General features: G+C 42.6%; 1 protein-coding gene across 1 annotated transcript in view; it reads right to left on the bottom strand.

Moving 5' to 3' along the window:
- Nucleotides 1–445: 445 nt before the first annotated feature.
- The window catches only part of CD244 (CD244 molecule), a 29,373-nt gene continuing 10,092 nt past the window's right edge, over nucleotides 446–19,726 (bottom strand). Inside the window, exons 2-9 of the mRNA XM_012808478.2 lie at nucleotides 10,943–11,278; nucleotides 10,581–10,853; nucleotides 8,844–8,954; nucleotides 8,306–8,373; nucleotides 5,823–5,888; nucleotides 3,937–4,002; nucleotides 2,006–2,062; nucleotides 446–1,047 (exon numbers count right to left, since the gene is read on the bottom strand). Of these exons, the coding sequence (XP_012663932.1) occupies nucleotides 967–1,047; nucleotides 2,006–2,062; nucleotides 3,937–4,002; nucleotides 5,823–5,888; nucleotides 8,306–8,373; nucleotides 8,844–8,954; nucleotides 10,581–10,853; nucleotides 10,943–11,278 (1,058 nt within the window). The 3' untranslated portion in view covers nucleotides 446–966. The remainder of the gene's footprint in view (nucleotides 1,048–2,005; nucleotides 2,063–3,936; nucleotides 4,003–5,822; nucleotides 5,889–8,305; nucleotides 8,374–8,843; nucleotides 8,955–10,580; nucleotides 10,854–10,942; nucleotides 11,279–19,726) is intronic.

Genomic DNA, 19,726 nt, shown 5'->3' with positions numbered 1-19,726 from the left:
TGTCATCTAGGGGGTCTCTGAGTAAGCTCCTAGTTTACCTTCATTCCTTTCCTGGGCTCAGAGTCCCAGCCCTGCTCCCACTGCCTTGGGAGAACAACCCCGTGCCTAGTGCCCAGTGGCCTTGTCTTCGGCCCTAAGCTGCCTGGGCCCCCACTCTGGGTATTCACAGGAGCACTCTTAGGTCTTAGGGCTGAAGTAGAATATGGTGTCCAAGATGCCTCTTCTTTGATGAAGGTGCTTCTGTCAAGAAGCCAAAATAGACTTCTAATAATGCGACTTCATAAATTAAACATCACACGGTGGACAAAGCTGGTGTCACTACCAGATTATCAGGACAGCATGGGCTGAGGTGGTTTTCAGCTCAGAGGTGGCCGTGCTTTGTGCCATCTACTCCCACTTCTACTCACTACCCTTGGCGACCAATTAGCCAGCAGCAAAGGTATGAGGGTGGGAGGAAGGTTTTTGCTCTGCATGTGAGTAAACCCTAGGCCCTGGCCCCCTGGAGAACCCAGCCGCCCACTCACAGCCAGGCAGCCCAGCCCCACAAAGAAGGTCTTTCCTCTCCCTCTGCTTCACCATTGTCTTTCCATCCTCTTGCTTTGGAAGATGGGCCTGGGCCAGCAGAGGGTCTAGAGAGACAGTCATCCCAGATTGGGGGTATGAGAGACAAGTAGCAGACTAGAAAGCAGGGAGGAAGGACTCTAATAACAATACCAGCCCTTATAGACTACAAGTACTTGGAATAGTCTTTTGTGAATGACCCAATCTACCCGTTCTCATCTGATCTGTAAATTGGACCATATTATTTAACAGCCTGGCTTTTATAATGGCTATTTTCAAAACAAAATATAGACCATGAACAAACTTTCATATCCTCTCCAGACTAGCACATGTTCTGTAAAGACTCGCAGGCTGATTCCCAAAGCAGATGCTGCTGTGACAGCAAGGCGGGAACACCGGCAGCAGCTAGGAATAAACAGCAAAGCTCTCCAACTCTTTGCGGCTCAGTCGAGCAGGGTTCTGGGCTTTGGGTTCTCTGTTTCCAACCTACAGAAGAAAAGGAGAAACTTCAGACCCTCCCTTATAACATCCTTGGAATAGTTCTGTGGGGTATGAATTAGTGTTCCTGTTTTACAAATTAGACGATGAAGCATGGAGTGGAAAAACAAATTACTCGAGTCAATAGCTCAATGTGAAGTAAAGGAGGGACTTGAATTTGGTTCATCTGGTTCCAAATCTGGTACTTTTTTAGCCACACATGCTTCTCCATGATGCCCACACGGTGTCTTCTACAACAGGGCTGTCCAGCTGGCTTTAATGTTGGGCTGTAGCTGGATGTGCCAGGAATCCCAGTGGGACCCACTTGCCCTCTCCCTTGTCACCAATAGCAACATCTTCTTGGACCGCAGGTGGAGGCTCAGGTATAGCATGAGGCTTATGGGTGGGGGTGTTCATCCCCCAAAGATGTTGAGTTCCTCCTTGTCCACTCCCTAAACACCCTGATGGGAATCAGTTCAGCCACTAGGCTCAGTGGTCACCTTGGAACAGTGTGCACCCTCACTGAGCTTAAGATCACCCATGTCCTGGAATAGTTCCGAGTGACTCGCCAATTTTAGAAAATCATTTAAATTTATTCTGGCTTCACTTGAGAGTTGGGGGAGAACATCATGAAGTCACTTATTATCCCTTCTCTGATCCCTAACTCCAAGCCTTCGAAATGACAGATGTCCAGCTTGTGGCCCATAGCCTGAGAACTAGCTTGGGGACAGCCCTAATTTAGAGGCCAAGCCCAACGAGAGTCAAACCTGGATATATGCTATGATCTTGAGAGTTCAACCCTTGGTCTCCCTAAGCCTCAGTGTCTTCACCTCTAAAGTTAAGCTCAGTGTTAGAAGACACCTGACAACTCTGAGGTCAGAGGAATGACCTACTTATGGTGAGAGTACACCCTTTCATAGCTGAACTTCAGAACCTGTGCTTCTTCAGAGGAGTTCTGGGCTCTTACCTCTTCATAAACAGTGCTACTGAAGGGTGGGTTGTGGTTCCTCTTCTTGGATCCAGACTGAAAATTCAGAGGGTAAACAATGCTTAACTTCAATATAAGAATGTTCTAGTCTTATTTTTTTCTTTTTTTTTTTGAGAAATTTAAATTTTATTTTTTTTAATTTTTTTATTAAGTCATTTGTACATAGATCATAAATATATTTATGCCATTATGGGATTCAATATATTGATTATTTGTACAAATTGGAGTGCTTACATCCTACTAATCAACATAGCCTTCACTTCATTCACCCAATTACAGCATTAAGACATTTGTGTTCTACATCATAGATACAACTTGTACTTGCAATATGTGACATAGGTGTGGTCCCCCTACTAACCCTCCATTGCCCCACCCCCCTCCTTTCCCATTCCCCTCCCTTTCCCTCCTTCATCCCAGGCTACAGTAGTGTTTCATTTTTCATATCCAAGTGTGAGTGATTATAAATTGGTTTCACAGTAGTACTGAGTACATTGGATATTTTTTTTCCATTCCTGAGATACTTTACTAAGAAGAATATTTTGCTCTACTCTTAACTATGTGAGAGGTCCCAAAAGAAACTCAGGGCCCAGGAAACCCCTGAGGTGTCCTCAGCCAGAAAGCAAATAGAATCTCCCATCCCAGAAGTAAACAACAGTGTTTATGGTGTGCAGGGAAGGCATGACTTGTACAGTGCTTACTGGCCTATGATATGACCTTCCTGAGCCAAACTCAGAATTTAGTTTTCCCCACCCACACACTCTTGGAATGTGTACATACCTACAGACAGACATACATTCCTAGTGCAATGTGTACACATACATGCACATCCCTCAGGCAATCCTAGTCCAAACACTGCCCCACCATGTATCGCTTCAACACACAGTATATGCACACCCTGACGTAAAAAAGTCCAGCATAAAAATGACTGCCAAACTCTGGCACATACCCTGAACACGGTGGTTATGTGAATTGCTGGAATTAAAAAGCGTGTTCAGTAGTATGTCAAGTTTTCATAACATAATACCAGAGTACATGAACACAGTGTGAACATCTATGCATCCATCTATATGTCCTCATAATTAAGAATAAATGTTTCTCATGATGGGATCCAAGGTAATTGAATGACTTACTGGGAGGAAGTTGAATAAAAAGCCTAAAACTTCTGTTCAATCCTTTCAAATGCATGGTCCCTGAGCTTCTTGGACTTCCAGTTTTGTGGATTCCCAACTTTTCTTCTACTGTATTGAGGTAGATGTCCTCATGCTGGGAATCCAGCCTTGGAGACACCACTCTTCCCGTCCCCTCCCACACGAGGTGGAAACAGCAACCATGGTACCAGGAATACCCAGCTCTCTGGTTCCAGGTACGTGTGAGAGCTCTGACTCAGCTTAGCTCAGGATCTGAGTACAGCTGGATGAATATGCAGTCTGGAGGCTACTACCAGCAAGTGACTGGCCAGGGCCTTGACAGAACCTGGAAATCAGCATCATACCTCTCTGGGGCCAGGCTACGGCTGTGGCTCCAGGCTTTAGTCTGCTGCCTGGCACCCCCAGCATCCCTCACCATGACTTCAGCTAGCCCCACTGCAAGGAGCCCCTCCTGCTCTGTCTCATTATCCTTTCTCTCTCACACAAACTTAGAAGATCCTCTAATCCAATGATATGATACATCCAATGTTATATAATCGTAGTCTGGAAGCTGTTCCTTTCCTTAGTCTTCTCTTAGTCTGGAAGCCGTTAGTTTTCTCCAGACAGAAGCAGAAAGGCATTTCTTGTTGGTCCCTTAACCTTTAAATATAGTCACTGAACAGAAGCTTCTCTATACATACAGGGGAGGACAGCTCCCTGGCAGGAGCACACATGAGCCTGCACACACACATGCATCACAGCACCCCACCCGGGAAGACTCACCTTTCTGGAAGGCTGTACAAATGAATATAATGTGTTCGGAGTTTCTTGTGAAGTGGCAACAGAAGACTAGTGAGAAGAGAGATAAAACTATGTCAGAAGCTTAGACTCAAGACAACCCCAGGGAGGTCATCTCTTCCATCCCTCTGCCTCAACCTTGCCCAGATGGAAACTTTAAACATTAGTAAAAAGAACATGGGACCAGCCAGGACGTCAGACAACCAGGCCACTAGCCCCAGCCCCTCATTAGTCATAGCTACTATTTGTTGAGAATCACCTTATACATGTAAGTAGTGCGCTCCCCCAGCCCTCTGAGGGTTTTTTATGAGATAGGAAGGATTCCACAGATGAGGCTCCGAAATGATAATAGCTCAAGCCAGACAGTGTGTACAGAGCCGAAACCGAATTCAGACTCGAGGCTCTTAGGGATCCTTCCTCAACACCTCAACACCTCCATTTGGCAAGGTGTCTTCCTTCTCTACAACCAAACTCGGTGTCCTCTAAGCCAGGGAACCGTACTCCTTTTAAGACGCTCCCAAGGAGGAATCTCATTCTCACTGAGCATCCTCATCTGAGAGAAAACCTTCCTTATTTTTTCAAATGCCTCTTACTGAAGTTCAATGTGGGAACTTCATTCCCAAGCCTGGGAACTGACAGATATCAGTCACTCTTAGGATCGTATTTTCTTTGTTCCACAGCTTAGCTATAAGCTTAGGGTGATCAGACGTCCTGCTTTTGGCGGGACAGTCCCGCTTTTCAACAATTTGTGCTGCGTCCCGCGGCGCTTGAAAAAAGTCCTGATTTTTGGAAAGAATGCGGGAATGGGCGGGAGAACAAGAAGGGAATATACGGTTTTCGGCTGCCATGTGGCTATTTCGCCAGAATATGAGTTTTATATTATTTTTGTTAATTTTATAATGTTAAACTGTAATAATAACAAATAATTGCTGAGAAGTGATTATCGAGAACTGCTTATCAAAGTTTGCATTGTTGTCAGGCCCGGCCCTGTTGTCCCGCCTTACCGATGTTAAAATCTGGTCACCCTACATAAGCTGAAAAGGTTGCTGTCTTGGCTCTCAATTTTTTTTTTTTTTTTTTAATTAAGCTATTTTTATCAGAAACTTTTGATCACTGACCATCAGGGGGCAGTGTTTTATTTGAGGTGTTCCATCCTGGGTTAATGTCTCCTTAGCTAGCTGTCCGTATTAGAGGATGCTCCTCTGGTTTCTGGGTGAATCTCCGTAATCCCAGAATGTTAGAGATGGGGTGGGAGGGGACAGAATGAGAACTCAGAAGCCACTGGGTTCAGCTTTGCCATGGTCTTGCTTAATGGCTGGGCATATTAGTTAAATCAAATCTCAGTTTCCTTGTCTATGATATGGAATTTAGATCACATCTACAGTATTTAGAACAGCCTTCATGAGGCTGTTATGTGAGATTTATTAAGAAAATGGCCATTATAGCTAAGTCATAAGATAAAAGGCACTACTACAGTTCTAGTCTTTCCCCAAAACAGATACATTAAAGAATAGAGATTACAAAGTACAAGGGCCTCAAGTACTGGAAAGGAAACAGCAAGGATGAAAAATGGAAGTTAAGTCCCCCAACAAGTTTCTTCCCCTACAGACCTAACCAGAGCCAGACCTTCTGCCAGGAATGGAAAAGAAGGGACGCCTATTTCAGGCCTCCCGGCTGTGCTAAGACACTCCAGAACCACACTGATCTTTCCAAATATCTTATTAATGTAACTGAGGCTAAGCTGTCTTCTGAACCCCGGGAACACCAAGATCTTATTCTGCCATTCAACGGTGTGAATTTCAGGGAGGGGATGATGCATTAGAAAGCCCCACAGATAGACCTAGAGTGGACTGGAGGACCCATACTGGTACCTGGGCCTGGATCATAGAGTAGATGGTGCTCTCATTCTCAGGAGAATTCTGCTTGGGCTTCTGCTTCTACACAAGAAACAGGAAAGGAACATGGGGGTAACGTGAGCAGGCAGCTGTGTCAGGCCAGATTCGGGTTGCATAGGGAAGGCAGCAAAAAGAAAGGGGCAGGACTGGGGAGAGCCTCATCACTGGTCACCCGGGCTAGGGAGAGACAGGAAAAAGAGCCATCTGCAGTGGAGTTAGTGTCTGGACCAAGGGACCACCCATGAGTGAAGGGATTTGAGCAATTCTGTGACATTCTTTACTTCAATAACATAAAGACCCTTCTTTTCCTTTGGTAATTCTCTCCTAAATTTGTCACATAGCCACTGATAACAGAAAGGGCTCAGAGTAGAGTTGTGATCTGAGCCTTACCTTGAGCACTACAATTCAGAGGATTTAAACATTTCAAAGACTGAGAATTATTGAACCCCTCTCCCATCGCCCCTCTAGATCCAGCCTCTAGGCCAGCTTGCCCTGGAAGTGCTGGGTGGAGCCCTGGACCCAAGGCCAAAAGAAGGGAGCACAAGGCCCTTCCTGTTTCTCTCTTCTGTTTCTGCCCCCCTAGGAGATTAGGGATTAGGAATGGAGGTATTTCATGCTGCTAATCCTGAACACATATTGCCAACATGGACCCTGGTGTGGGCCAGAGGAGGCCAGAAGGGTCCACTGGACTAGGCCCAACTCCCAGAAGCAAGAAGAAGCTAGACAGAGCAGAGAAGTGTCAGCTGTCCCTGGAAGCTGGAGAGCCATGGATATCTGTCAAGAAGCAGGAGTTTGCTCCTTTTGTCTCCTGTCCAGACTCATGTGAAGAGTCTCCAGAAAGGTGGGAGCTGGGTCATGAAGTGAACTTGGGATTTAGGCCTTCAAACTGGAACCCAGAGACAGCTGGGAAAGGCAGGGAAGGCTGAGACCTGGTGTGCTAAGTATTTTCTCCTGTGGTCTCCTAAAGTCATCTTCATCTGGAGGGGAGAAGGCTATTTTTAGTGAGCACATAGGCATTAGTTGTTGTGGGTAGATGTACATGCTCTAGGAATTTGTACCAGAGTCCGGTAGCACTAAGAGAAACAAAGTTTCCTTTAGTTTTCACACCCCAATGCTAGACCAAGAACACAGAGAACACAGATGAGGTTGTTCCCCTGATGCCCACGGAGCCCAGACCTCAGAGTGGTGCCTATCTTTTGAGGCCTCCCAGGGCCGCACATCTGAGCAGGGCAGAAGGTCCCCACTGTGCGTGTTTCCTCTACAGTATTGAGCCTCCACTGCCAAGCACCAGGGATGGCAGCAGCAAAAATGCACTTCCTATCCACCTGTACGACCCCTTATCACCAGTAGCTCGGTAGCCACTGCTTAACCCATTGGGGCCTTTCCCCGGGGCCTGTCACCACATCCTGCCCTGCTCAGAGGCCCAGCAGCAAGGGTGTCTGCAGCCCCTCTGCAGCTTCCTCCCCCCTGCATCCTGGATGACAAGCAGACTTGGTTTGCCACAGAGAGCTGGTGAGAGAAGGTCTCAGAGGAGCCCACCTGGGCCATCCTCCTATTAGCTCTGTGCTGTACTGGATACTCTCATGCCTCAGCCAGATTCAGGCCCCTTCTACCTAAGAGGCTGCATAGCCCCCCAAATCAGTGGCAGATCTGCTTTGCTTTGGCTGGTCACACTCATCAGCCTAGGTCATGATTAGGGGACTCAAGAAAGTAAGCTTTGATTTATCATAATTGTACTAGCTAGGATCTTCAACTTTACTAGGAGTGGTGGTAATGAGTACACTTATCTCATAATTGATTTGTAGATAATGCTTTTCTTTCCTCATAAGATTGATATATTTGTCCCAATGTTATCTTCAATGATTATGTCAATGTTTTGCCTATAGTTGATGTTCTGTAAATATTCATGGAATAAAGCAGCCTGAAATTAAAAGAAAAAAAAAAGAGCTCTTTGCTTATAGAGGTGTTGTGAGGATTAAATGTATTCATATATAATAAAGTGCTTAGAATAGTTAAAAAAAAAAAAAGAAAGAAAAGAAAGAAAGTAAACTTTGACTTGTAGGAAAAGAGAATTTGTGGTCAGACACAATAAATGGAAGAAGGTTGCCCTCAGCTCAGCTGGCAGGACAGCAGAGGTGAGGATGTGAGAGGGTGTGCTGCCAGCATCCCTCCCCTGCTGTTGATTCCTGCTTTGTCCTGTCCCTGATTAGCAGGTGTGATTCTGCACCAGTGTGCCCCTTCTGCCGCCTCGTCATCTTCTCTGCTCCCTTTGCTTTCCTTATTTTCCTCCACACCCAGAGTTAGGAAACTGACAGAAAAAAGGTCAATTAGGAAGAGCTGAGGATCATGTCAAGAGGACAATTGTCAAGTCCTCTTTATCACCCTGCTTCAAATGGCCACAATCAAAAGGGTATCTTCCAGGTTAGCTGAGAGAAATCCCAGCCCCCCGGAAGCCCTACTTGGTTTCTTGTAGTCTTCAGGTCCTTGACATCTTCATAAATTGTCAGATACTCCTCAGGGCTGGTCTCTGCAGGAAGAATAAGCAAAGAACTGGGCCGCAGAAACCTCTGGAGGTTTCCAGCCCAGGCTTCCGCTTCTAACAAGTCCCACCTCCACATCAAATGGCCAAGTCCTTAAGCAAGGTCCCAGAAAGGAGGCAGGTTCGTGCTTTTCCCAGGATGCCCGACAAACACAAAGGCAATAACTACCCCCCCCCCCGCACCTCCTCCAGCAGGCAGGACATCCCCCAGCAATGCAGCCACCTGTAAGCCAATCTGACTGTACATATCCGACAGCCACAATAGCAGGCATGCGCTGGGAGAGAGGCCCAGGAGACAGAGGCCCTCCACTTGCTGTCCCCCAACCATGCACACATGCACCCCAACTCTCCCTGAGTACAAGGAGACACTGCTGTGCTCGAGACACATCACACTGGACACCGGGCCAAGTCACTGGGTCTGATGCCTCAGGCAGCTCCTCAAGGAACCTTCTGCTTACCTGGCTGCTTCCTCTTCCTCTTCCTCTTCCACATGCAGAAGCAGGTAAGGCTGCCCAGGAGCAGTGTGATTAGAATCACAGTGGTCACCAAAAGGGGCCGAAGTCTGAATTCTGCAAGTTATAGAAGGCACAAGAAGCGAGTTGTCAGCTCTCCCTCTTCCTTCTTCCCACCTGTCTGTACTGACCATGTACAGACCTTTTTCATCATTATTCCCTGAACAACATAACATCTGTCTACATAGCATTTACCTTGTATCAGATGTTATAAGCCTAGATGGGAGCGTCACAAGGCTCACAGGGAGGTCTCGCACCATCCCTTGTGCTCATGCTGAGAGTTACCTGAGTGGAGTATGCACTGTAGGTAAACAAAGACTTCAGGTGCCATTGGCATGGTCATTGTGTGAAAAAAAAAAAACCCACATGCAATCCCAATCCTTAAGAAACATATGGCCAAATTGGAGTAACAAAATAGTTTTGGTTGGTTGAGGTGGTTTAACGTATATGGCAGAATGTGTGTAAATTATACACAAATACGTGACATTTTATATAAGGGACTTGAGAATCCCTGGATTTTGGAATTCATGAGGTGTCCTGGATATCCCATGGATATAAAGGGATGACTATTTATATAATAGGATCATTCATTTGTTTTTAACTTGAGAAATATTTACTGTATAGCTACTGTGTTCCGGGAAAGCCCTCCATCTCGCCTTCCTGCTAGTCCTGCCTTCAGGCCTCTTCCTCATTTGAACTTCTACATTTAACTTTTGTCTCACGCATGTAATCTGATCTATAACACAACTAACAAGAGGAAGGGATGTGAGAGCCCTTATGTCACAAAAAGTTAAAAAGGAAGGGAAAAAAATCAAATATTCCAAGTGCAGGCTGACTAGGCTCTTTACAAATATTATCTCTTTTCTCTTAACAACAGTCCTGTGATGTATATCTTATCATCCCCATGTCACTCAAGTGAAAATTATGTCTCAGAGAGGTTAATGAATCTGCCTGAGATCATGGAGCTTGTGAATGATGAAACAAACCATGGTTGACCTGACCGAGAGGCCAGTATCCTTGTCACTACACATCACCTTGTTTCTTTTCTGTCCACAGTACTCAATTTTGTTGCCCCAACTTGGCTGTATGTTTCTTAAGGACTGAGATTGCACATGGGTTTTTTTTTTCCCCCCACAATGCCCATATTGATGGCACATGAAGTTTTTGTTTACCTGGAGTGCATACTCCACTCAGGTAACTCTCAGGATGAGCATAAGGGATGGCCCGAGACCTCCCTGTGAGCCTTGTGATGCTCCCATCTAGGCCACTGTTGTATGGCATTGTTACCTCTTGAGGTACTATGTGGCTTTGGGAAAGATTTTGATCAAGAGGAGAAAGCAGGTCTCCGTGAGCCTCTTAGAGGAAGAAAACAATGGCCAGAAGCCATTGTAGGACAGTGACTCACAAAGCTTTCATGCACTCCCTGTGTGAAGGGGACGATTGTAGCTCCCAGAAGGAAAGATGGAGAAAAAAATTTTCCCAGGCTAGTATAGGCCTGACTCCACAGGAACTGTGTACCTAGAGGTTAGGACCCCACTAGGGAAGGGCACTGGGGTAAGAAGTCAAGGCACTGGGGGAAGAAGTCAAAGGATCTCATCTCATACCCAGGTTTCTCTCCCATGTGAGCATGCTTGTGGGGTCCAACACTTTCAGCTCCACATACAGCCCGAGTGCTCCACTTACCCTGGTGGACATTCTGACAACTCGCAGTGAGGTTGAGGGAATGACTGTTCCAGCTCACAGGATTGTGGACAATGCAGGTGTATGTGTACGTGTTATTATCAATCTCCTCCTCCAGGTAGGTGAGGTTCCTTGCCTTGAGGATTAGCTTGTTCCCTCTGTACCAAGAATAGGTCACATTTCTATCCCTGGAGACCAAGCAATACAGAGACACTTGGCATCTCCCTCTGTCCAGGACCTTCCCCTGCCACTGCAGGTGTGGTTTCTCAACTCGATCTGAAAGCAGAGATTCTGATCAGAAAGGCACTGGAAAAGCAAGTCCTGAAGGAATCAGAGGAACAGGGTGAATGGTCCCATAGACTCACCAAATACAGAAACCTGGAACTTGACTGTCCAAACATGTCCAGACTCATTGGTGACCTCCAGGCAGTAGGAGCCACTGTCCTGCTGCTGAGCTGTGTTAATGAGAAGAGCCAAGTTCTCGGTTCTGAAGCTGAATTTATTGTTGAAATTATTCAAAGTTGAAGATTCATTATTCGGCGTGGGCCCATTCTCCCAAGTCAGTATGAGATGATAAGCTGAATGTGAGGGCAGCTGCCTCTTCCATTCAACAGAGTATATCTTCCTCTGTGTGATGTTGGGCCTTAACTGGAGAGACTCTCCCGAGAGGCCAACCACAACAGTGGCTGAACCTGGGCATTCTAGGAAAGAGAACCCAAGATGAAAGTGGCAGGATGAGTGGCAGTCCTGAGCAAGGTGGGCAGTTGGATGTGACCTCCCTTAAGCCAGTGGTTCTCAACTTGTGGGTCACCTACGACCATCAGAAAACACATATTTCAGTTATGAAGTAGCAACACCTGAAGTACCAATGAAAATAATAATTTTATGGTTGGAGGTCACCACAACAATAGGAACTGTATTAAAGGGTCGAGGCATTAGGAAGATTGGCCTTTAACTAATAGGATGGGGGGGAGTATGATGGTGCCTAAGCGAGCTCTCGAGCACTTCCCTTGTCTGGGCCTTTTCCCCAAGCTCTGTGCACCAGTCTGAAGGAGTCCTCAGACCAGTAACAATAGTTTAAACCCCTTGAGTATTTGCTATGTGAAGAGCGGTTTTTAAACCCCTTACATATTTTAGCTATCTAACTTTACAATGATCTTATATGGTGGTCTTATCTCCATTTTACAGGCTAGAAAAGTGAGTCAGAAAGAGCTTAGGTAACTGGTTCAAGTTACACAGTGAAAATGATGAGGTTGAAACCCAGACTGAATGACTGTAGAGGATGAATTCTTAAAATTCTTAACCATGATATTATAAACACCGTTATCTAATGTGACTCCTTCCAAGCAGCACTGAGGCAGCTACTAGTGGCCAGCAGAGAAATTCTGCGAGAAATTCTGAGTAGCCAGACTCCAGGGGCAAACTGATGCTCCAAGCTGAACTCATGACCCCTCTTATAGTCCTCCTAAAGAGCTGAATTCCTCTCTCTCAGGACTTGGTGCCTTGAATTGTAGTCATTATTTCTCTATGTCTGGCAATTTTTCAGTGACCAGAAAGTCTCCACAAAAATTGCTCCCTAGAAAACAATAAGAAAGAGAAAAAGAAAGATGCACTTCACACGCATATTCCAGTACTTCTCTCTCAGGGGATCAAGATAAGAACTAATGAAAGGTGGGGGTGGGTGGGAGTGACACCCTAGAGCACCCCAGTGCTGTCAGTGGAGAAGAGTGGACATTCCTGCAGCTTCTTTTGGGAAGGGACACTATGTGGTCTGGCCCAGCAGGGGCACTACATAAAAAAGTCTGAGTGGATGAATTCCGGAGGGTCAGGAGAGTTTAGAGGAGGGGATAGATGAGGACAGTTATACAAATGACCCTGTAAAAATGGAGGCCATCAAGAGGGGGGCAGTTGAGACAGAGGGTTGTTTGGATGCCTAGTGCATTATAAATGCACTTTCTCTCAGCCACACCTGGCTTTTTGTCAAGAGACTGAGTAGATAATTAAAGGACTTGTAATACTATTTGGCTAATGAAGAATGTTTCTTTCAGAAAATCAAATGGCACATGTTCTTACTTCAAAGTGGAAGCTAAATGATGAGCTCACACAGACACAGAGAGTGGCTCAATCCACTGGAGACTTCGGAGGGTGGGAGGGGGAAATTGCTTCTCATCCCACCCTAATTTCTCATTATCTAGTGGGTACCCATGCTAATTGGGTGAGGGTTACACAAGAATCCCAGATGTCACTGCTACTCAATTTATCCATGTAGCAAATATGCACATGTAGCCCATAGACCTATTAAATATATGTGTATATGCACACATGTACATATACATACATATTACACACACGTAAACATATATACCCACATATGCATACGTCTTTGATCTAGATGCTCCTGAGAGCAAAACACAGGGCTCCCATTTGCACTTCATTTATATTTATATGACATGTACTGGCTCTGTCCATTACCAAACCAAAGCCTTCTCAAAAGCAGAGGCTGTGCCATGAATCTCTGTGTCTGTCTACCACAGTCATAGAAACATTTATAAGAACAGGTAACCTACCAAGCAAGCATTGCACAAAGACCTTAAAAGCAAAGTGAATGAAAAAAAAAATCACTAAACCTACAAAAAGGACATACACTGCCACCACCAATTATTTCATCTTTATTGAGTCCCACTGTACCCATAACTTGAAGAGATAAGGCCTCTTCCTGTATGAAACATGGCTTCTGACTCTAGAGAGTTCATAATCTGGAAACAGAATATACTGCCATTCTATGGCATGTATTAAATGATTGAGATAAATAATCCTTTAAGGAATTCTAGTTCTGATAATAAAAAATCAGATTAAGGCATGTTAATCCACCGTCCCACTGATAATAACTAGAAGAGAAATGAACAAAATATTAATTAATATTAATAATATTATTAATTAATATTAATCTGGTACATGTTAAGGGCATCAGAGAGCTAATAAACTGCAGAAATATTATGGGGCTATGACCTGCAAGGAGGAAATTCAAGGAGGTGAGCTCAAATTTTTGACTTCTGTTCCCAGAAGCATCCTTTTCTTTTTGGGGGGGCAGAGTCTCACTCTGTTGGCCAAGCTAGAGTGCCATGGCATCATAGCTCACAGCAACCTCAAACTCTTGGGCTCAAGAGATCCTCCTGACTCAGCCTCCCAAGTAGCTGGGACTACAGGTACCTGCCATGATGCCTAGCTATTTTTTCTACTTTTAGTAGAGATGCAGTCTCACTGTTGCTCAGGTTGGTCTCAAACTCCTGAGCTGAAACACTCCACCTGCCTCAGCCTGCCAAAGTGCTCGGATTACAGGCATTAGCCACTGTGCCTGGCCCTGGAAGCATCTTATGAATTTATAAATGGCAGCTAAAATGCTGAGGAGCCAAGTAGAGCTTATAATAAATTCAAGGAACTAAGAGAAGCTGTAGTTCAGGGCCCTTCTGTTACAAAGCGGGTATACCCATCAGAGTTGGAGTTGGTGCCACTAAGGGTTGTACATTAAAGTTAAGAGTGATCAAGAAATGAGCAGCCCTCACAGGGACTGAAGCTTGATTTTTAATCATCCCTGCATTAGGCTAGAATCTTTAGTAGCTCTAATCTGGCTGCCTACTAGAGGCAAACATAAACTATTACTGGAGGAAAATAACGTCAACTAGAACATTAGATTATTTCTGGAATTTTCATATACTATATCCAAAATGAAATTTAAAATAAGCTTAAGAGGAGGAAATATGTCCAAAAACCAAAATAAAAAATGGACAATAGGAACAGAGATCCTAGGGAGCAGCTAAGTACTAGAGTTACCATAAACTTTAAAATAATTATGCTTAATATGTTCAAGAAAATAGAATACAAGTTAGAGAATTTCAGCAGAGAGCTAGTATGATAGAATGCAAAAATAACCGTGTCTTTGCAATGTGGTTTTGTAGCTCCTCCCATCATTACGAAAGGGGGTCCACTTTCCCGTCTTTTATAAATGGGTGGCCTTCCAAATAGAATGCAGTAAAAATGATGTTGTGCAAGTCCTAAGCCTAAGACTAAGAGGCATTGCACATTTCTACTTGTTCTCTTTTTCTAGCTTATCTGTGAACAAGCCTAGAATACCTTGCTGAAAAATGAGAGATCATACAGTATGGAAATAAACCAGCACAGCTGAAGTCCTCCTACATCAGCCACCCCTAACCAGTCCAGCAGCTGACCATACATGAGTGAGTGATGCAAGCTGAAACCTAAAGAACAGACTAGCTGAGCCAAACCCAAGTTGCCAACCAGCAGAATCACTAAGTCAGTGATTGCTATTTTAAACTACTCAATTTTGGAATGGTTCATTATGTAACAATGGTTACTTGATAAAGCAGATTTTTTTTAAAAGAACTAAACGAAAATTATAGAAATAAAATGTAAAATACCTGAAATTGAAGAACAAATTCAATTGAAGGGTTTAAAAGGCCATTTAGATGCCACTGAAAAGAGATTTAGAAAGCTAGATGGTAGGTCAGAATAAAATGTCCAGACTAAAGTACAGAAGAATAAAAGGATGAAAATATACAAGAAAGAGCATAAGAGATATCTGAAGATATGGAAGAAATATTCTACCTTAAGTGTATTTAGACAGCAAGGGCAAGAGAGATGGCACAAAACAGACAACAGATAAAAACCATCCAAAATTGACAAAAGCCATCAAGATAGATTTGTAAAATGTACTGCAAACCCCAAGAGAGATGAAAACAAACAAATAAACCAAAAAACCCAAATTATGGAATCCAAAGACAAATAAAAAAATATATTAAAAATTCCCAGAGAGGGGGAACCTAAATTCTCTTTATGAAAGAAACAACCCATAGCTGATATTTCAACAGCAATGATAAAAACCAAAAATCAATAGAATGGTATCTCAAAGTGCCAAAAGAAAAATCCAGCTCATCTAGAACTTCCTATCAGTAAAAAATACTTCAAAAATAAAGATGAAATAAAGACATTTTCAGAAAAACAAAAACTGAAAGAATCTGTGTCACAAGGGGGCTTGCACTGAAGGAAATATCAAAGGATATTTTTTAGATAGAAGGAAAATGGAAATTAAGACAAAAGAAATGAACCATAGAAATGGAGGTAATCTGTGGCAACAACATGAAGTAGGGAAATAAAACAATTTGGAGTTTTTATATACTATTGAAGCTGAGTTAGTAGGAATTCAAGCTACATTGTTACAAGTTTAAGATGCTCATTGTAATTCCTACGGTAACTACTAAATAACTAAAACATGTACAGAAAAGGAAATCAAAATGATACAGCACAAAATATCAAGTAAGCACACAAAAAGGCAGTAAAGGAAAACATGAGGAACAGAAAAGGGTTAAGACATATGGAAATATACAGAAATAAAGGCCCAGTGTGGAGGCTCATGCCTGTAATCCTGGCACTCTGGGAGGCTGAAGCAGGCAGATTGCTTCAGCTCAGGAGTTCGAGACCAGCCTGAGCAAGAGCAAGACCCCATCTCTACTAAAAATAGAAAAAACTAGCCAAGCCTTGTAAGACACCTGTAGTCTCAGTTACTTGGGAGCCTGAGTCAGGTGGATGGCTGGATTCCAAGAGTTGCTGTAAGCTATGACAGTACAGCACTCTACCCAGGGCAACAGAGTGAGACTGTCTCAAAAGAAAGAGAGAGAAATATATAGAAATAGAAGAAAAATTCATAATTATAAAAGAGCCAATTAAACAGAAATAAGCTATCTTCACTGTCTATGCATATAATAAGTTCAAAATGTTAATATGTAAAACAAAAATTGACAGAACTAAAAGGAGAAATAAATCACAGCTGGAGATTTTTATTACACCTCCCTCTGCAAACTGATATAATAAGCAAATAAAAAAGTCAATAAGGCTATTAGAATTTGAGCAACATGATATCCAATCTGCCTTAACTCACATATATAAAATACTCCTCCCAACAACTACAGAAAATGCATTGTTTCGATGGCACATGGAGTATTTATCAAAATAAATTATATGCTGTGTATTAAATGAAGTCTCAACCAAGTTCAAAGTAGTGAAATCATACAGACTACATCTTCTAAGAAGAGTGGAGTTAGCCCAAAAATCAATAACAGGAAAATAATCAGAAATCCCTGGATGTTTGAAACATAGGCAACATACTTTTAAAAACCCATGACTCAAAGAATAAATCATAGTGGAATTTAAGAAATACTTATAACTAAGTGATAACAAATGTCAAATGTGAAATACAAATAAAGCAGGACAAAGAGGGAAATGTATAGCTTTAAATTTATGTATTAGAGAAGAAGAAAGGATGCAAATCAAACATACTGATAATGATATAAGAAGAAATAAAAATCCTGGAGAGTTCTATATCTGTTAAAGAATTTATTTCATATGTTAAAATCTTTCTACAAAACCCCAGACTTAGATAGCTTTATTAGTGATTTTCCCAAACATTGACAAATTAGTACCATCTCCTCCATAGAAGAGAAGCTCGTTTTGGACGGACAGTAAAAACTTGATAGCAAAACTTGACAAAAACATAGTAAGAAAGAAAAATCACAGACTAACATCTCTCATGAACATAAATAAAAACTGAATATTAGCAAAACAAAGGCAGCAGTATTTAAAAACAAATATACATCCTGACCAATTGAGATCCTTCAAGGTTTACTAGCATTTTTATCATTATTGTTTGAGACAGGGTCTCACTCTGTTGCCCAGGTTACAGTTCAGTGGTGTCATCACAGCTCACTGCAACCTCAAATTCCTGGGCTCAAGCAATCCTCCTGCCTCAGCCTATCAAGTAGTTGGAACTATTTTTTGTAGATACAAGGTTCTCGCTTTTGCTCACACTGGTCTCAAACTTCCAGCCTCAAGTTAGCCTCCTGACTTGGCCTCCCAAAGTGCTAGGATTACAGGTGTGAGCCACAATGCCTGGCCAAGATTTCTTAGCATTTTAAAACTCTGTGAATGCAATTTATTTTAACTGAATAAAAACTTTGAGCCAATCAGGAATAGAAGGAACTCTCTTAATCTGATAAATAATATCTACAAACAACCTACAGCTAACATCATGTTCAGTAATAAAATACAAAGTGCTTTCCTCCTGAGTTCAGGAATAAGACAAGGATCTGTAATAACCTCTTATAATCAACATTGTACTAGAAGTCATGGCTAGTTCAACAACAACAATGACAAAAAATAGGAAAGTAAGTAAAAAATAAATAAAAGTAGGGAATTAATATGTAAACTGCTGTTTTTTACAAATGATATAATTCTAAGAAACTATTCAGATGTATATGTCAGTTTGGCAATCAGTCAAGCAAGCAATCACTTCTGCAGTGGACACCAGCTCGGTGTCCTCTAATTCAGGTGAATTCTGATGCAATCTACCTGGAAACAGTGTCAGTGCCCATAGGTGGAGGTCTCAGTCTCCAAGACTTCTCCTACTTGAGATGCCAATTGCAAGGTCCAGGTGGTTTTACCTGGGATTCTGACCAACTACCTATAGAGTGAGTTCCTCTGACCTCTTTAGGTTTGATTGATTTGCTAGAGCAGGTTACAGAACTCAGGGAGACACTTCTTATGCTTACTCATTTATTGTGAAGGATATCACAAAAGATACAGAGGAAGAGATGAGCAGAGAGAGATGGGGAAAGAGCATAGAATCTCCAGAACCTCCACGTGCTCAGCTCTCCAGACCTTTTGTGTCTTTATGGAAGCTTTGTTACATAGGCATGAATGATTGGACCATTGGCCATTAGGAATCAACTTAACCTTCAGCTCTTCTCTTTTCCTAGAGTTTGGGGTTGGGGTGAAAGTTCCAACCCTCTAATTCTGCCTTAGTCCTTCCAGTTACCACCCCCCATCTTGAAGCTACATAGCAGCTGTCAGCCATCAGTCAACTCACAAGCATACAAAAAGATACCACTATGGAATTTGTGAGGATTTTACGATCTGTATGCCAGGAAACAAGGTTGAGGACCAAATACATATCTCACAATATCACAGATGCACATGCACTTGATCTTTTCAATAAATGGTGTAGGGTCAGTGGGATATCCATAAGAAAAAAGAAAGCCTTGATATCTTCCTCACCTCACATGTCAAAATTAATTCTAAATAGATCGCAAACTTAAATATGAAAGCTAAACCTATTAAGCTGCTAGAAAAAAGCAAGAAGAATATGTTCTATGTCTTTAGGTAGACAAGACATCTTTAACAGGACAGAAAAACATTATTAACCATTAGCCATGCTAGAGATTGATAAGCTGGGCTTTATTAAAATTCAGACCTTCTGTTTGGTGAAAGATAACATTTGGAGAGTATAAAGACAAGCCACAGACTGGGAGAAAATGTTGGCAATATATACATATATTTGATAAAGGACTGATATCCAGAATATATGAAGATCTCCTATAAATCAATAATAGACTGACAGACAATTCAAGTAGAAAGAAAGACGTAAGCAGGCAAAGAGAATATCTAGATGTTCACAAGCTTTGGTCTCTCTTACCAAAGAGAATATCTAGATGTTCACAAGCATGAAAAAGGTACCAAACATCATGAGTTATCAGAGAACAATTAGATTCCACATTCCCACCAAAATGGCAAACATTTAAAGGATTAAAACTGAGGCTGAGCAAACTGAGACTCTCATTTCTTGCCAGTGGGAGTGTAAATTGCTGCAAGCACTTTAGAACACTGTTTTACATTATCGCCTAAAACTTAAATGGTAAACTTATATATACCGTGCGATACAGGAGAATTGGTACATACTCAAGAAAATCTAGTGTTTACATCCACTAAATCTAGTGTTATGTCCATTAACACGAGTGTTAATAATGGCTTTTGTCGCAATAATTCAAAATGAGAAATAACTCAAATATCTATTATCATGAGATAAGTAAAATAAGTGCATTATATTCTTACAAAGCAACAAAAAAGAATAAACTACACTGTGGCAACCACATGAGTGGATCTTGCCAGCATGATGACTAGTAAAGAAGCCAGACACAGGGCGGCATCTTAGCTCAAAGGGGTAGGGCACTGGCCCCATATACCAGAGGTGGTGGGTTCAAACCTGGCCCCAGCCAAAAACTGCAAAAAAAAAAAAAAAAAAA

The sequence above is a fragment of the Otolemur garnettii genome, unplaced genomic scaffold, assembly GCF_000181295.1.
Source record: "Otolemur garnettii isolate 467f Iridium unplaced genomic scaffold, OtoGar3 scaffold00091, whole genome shotgun sequence".
NCBI classification, from domain to species: domain Eukaryota; kingdom Metazoa; phylum Chordata; class Mammalia; order Primates; family Galagidae; genus Otolemur; species Otolemur garnettii.
Note: the sequence above shows the minus strand (reverse complement) of the source record. Positions and strands in the feature narration are given on the sequence as shown.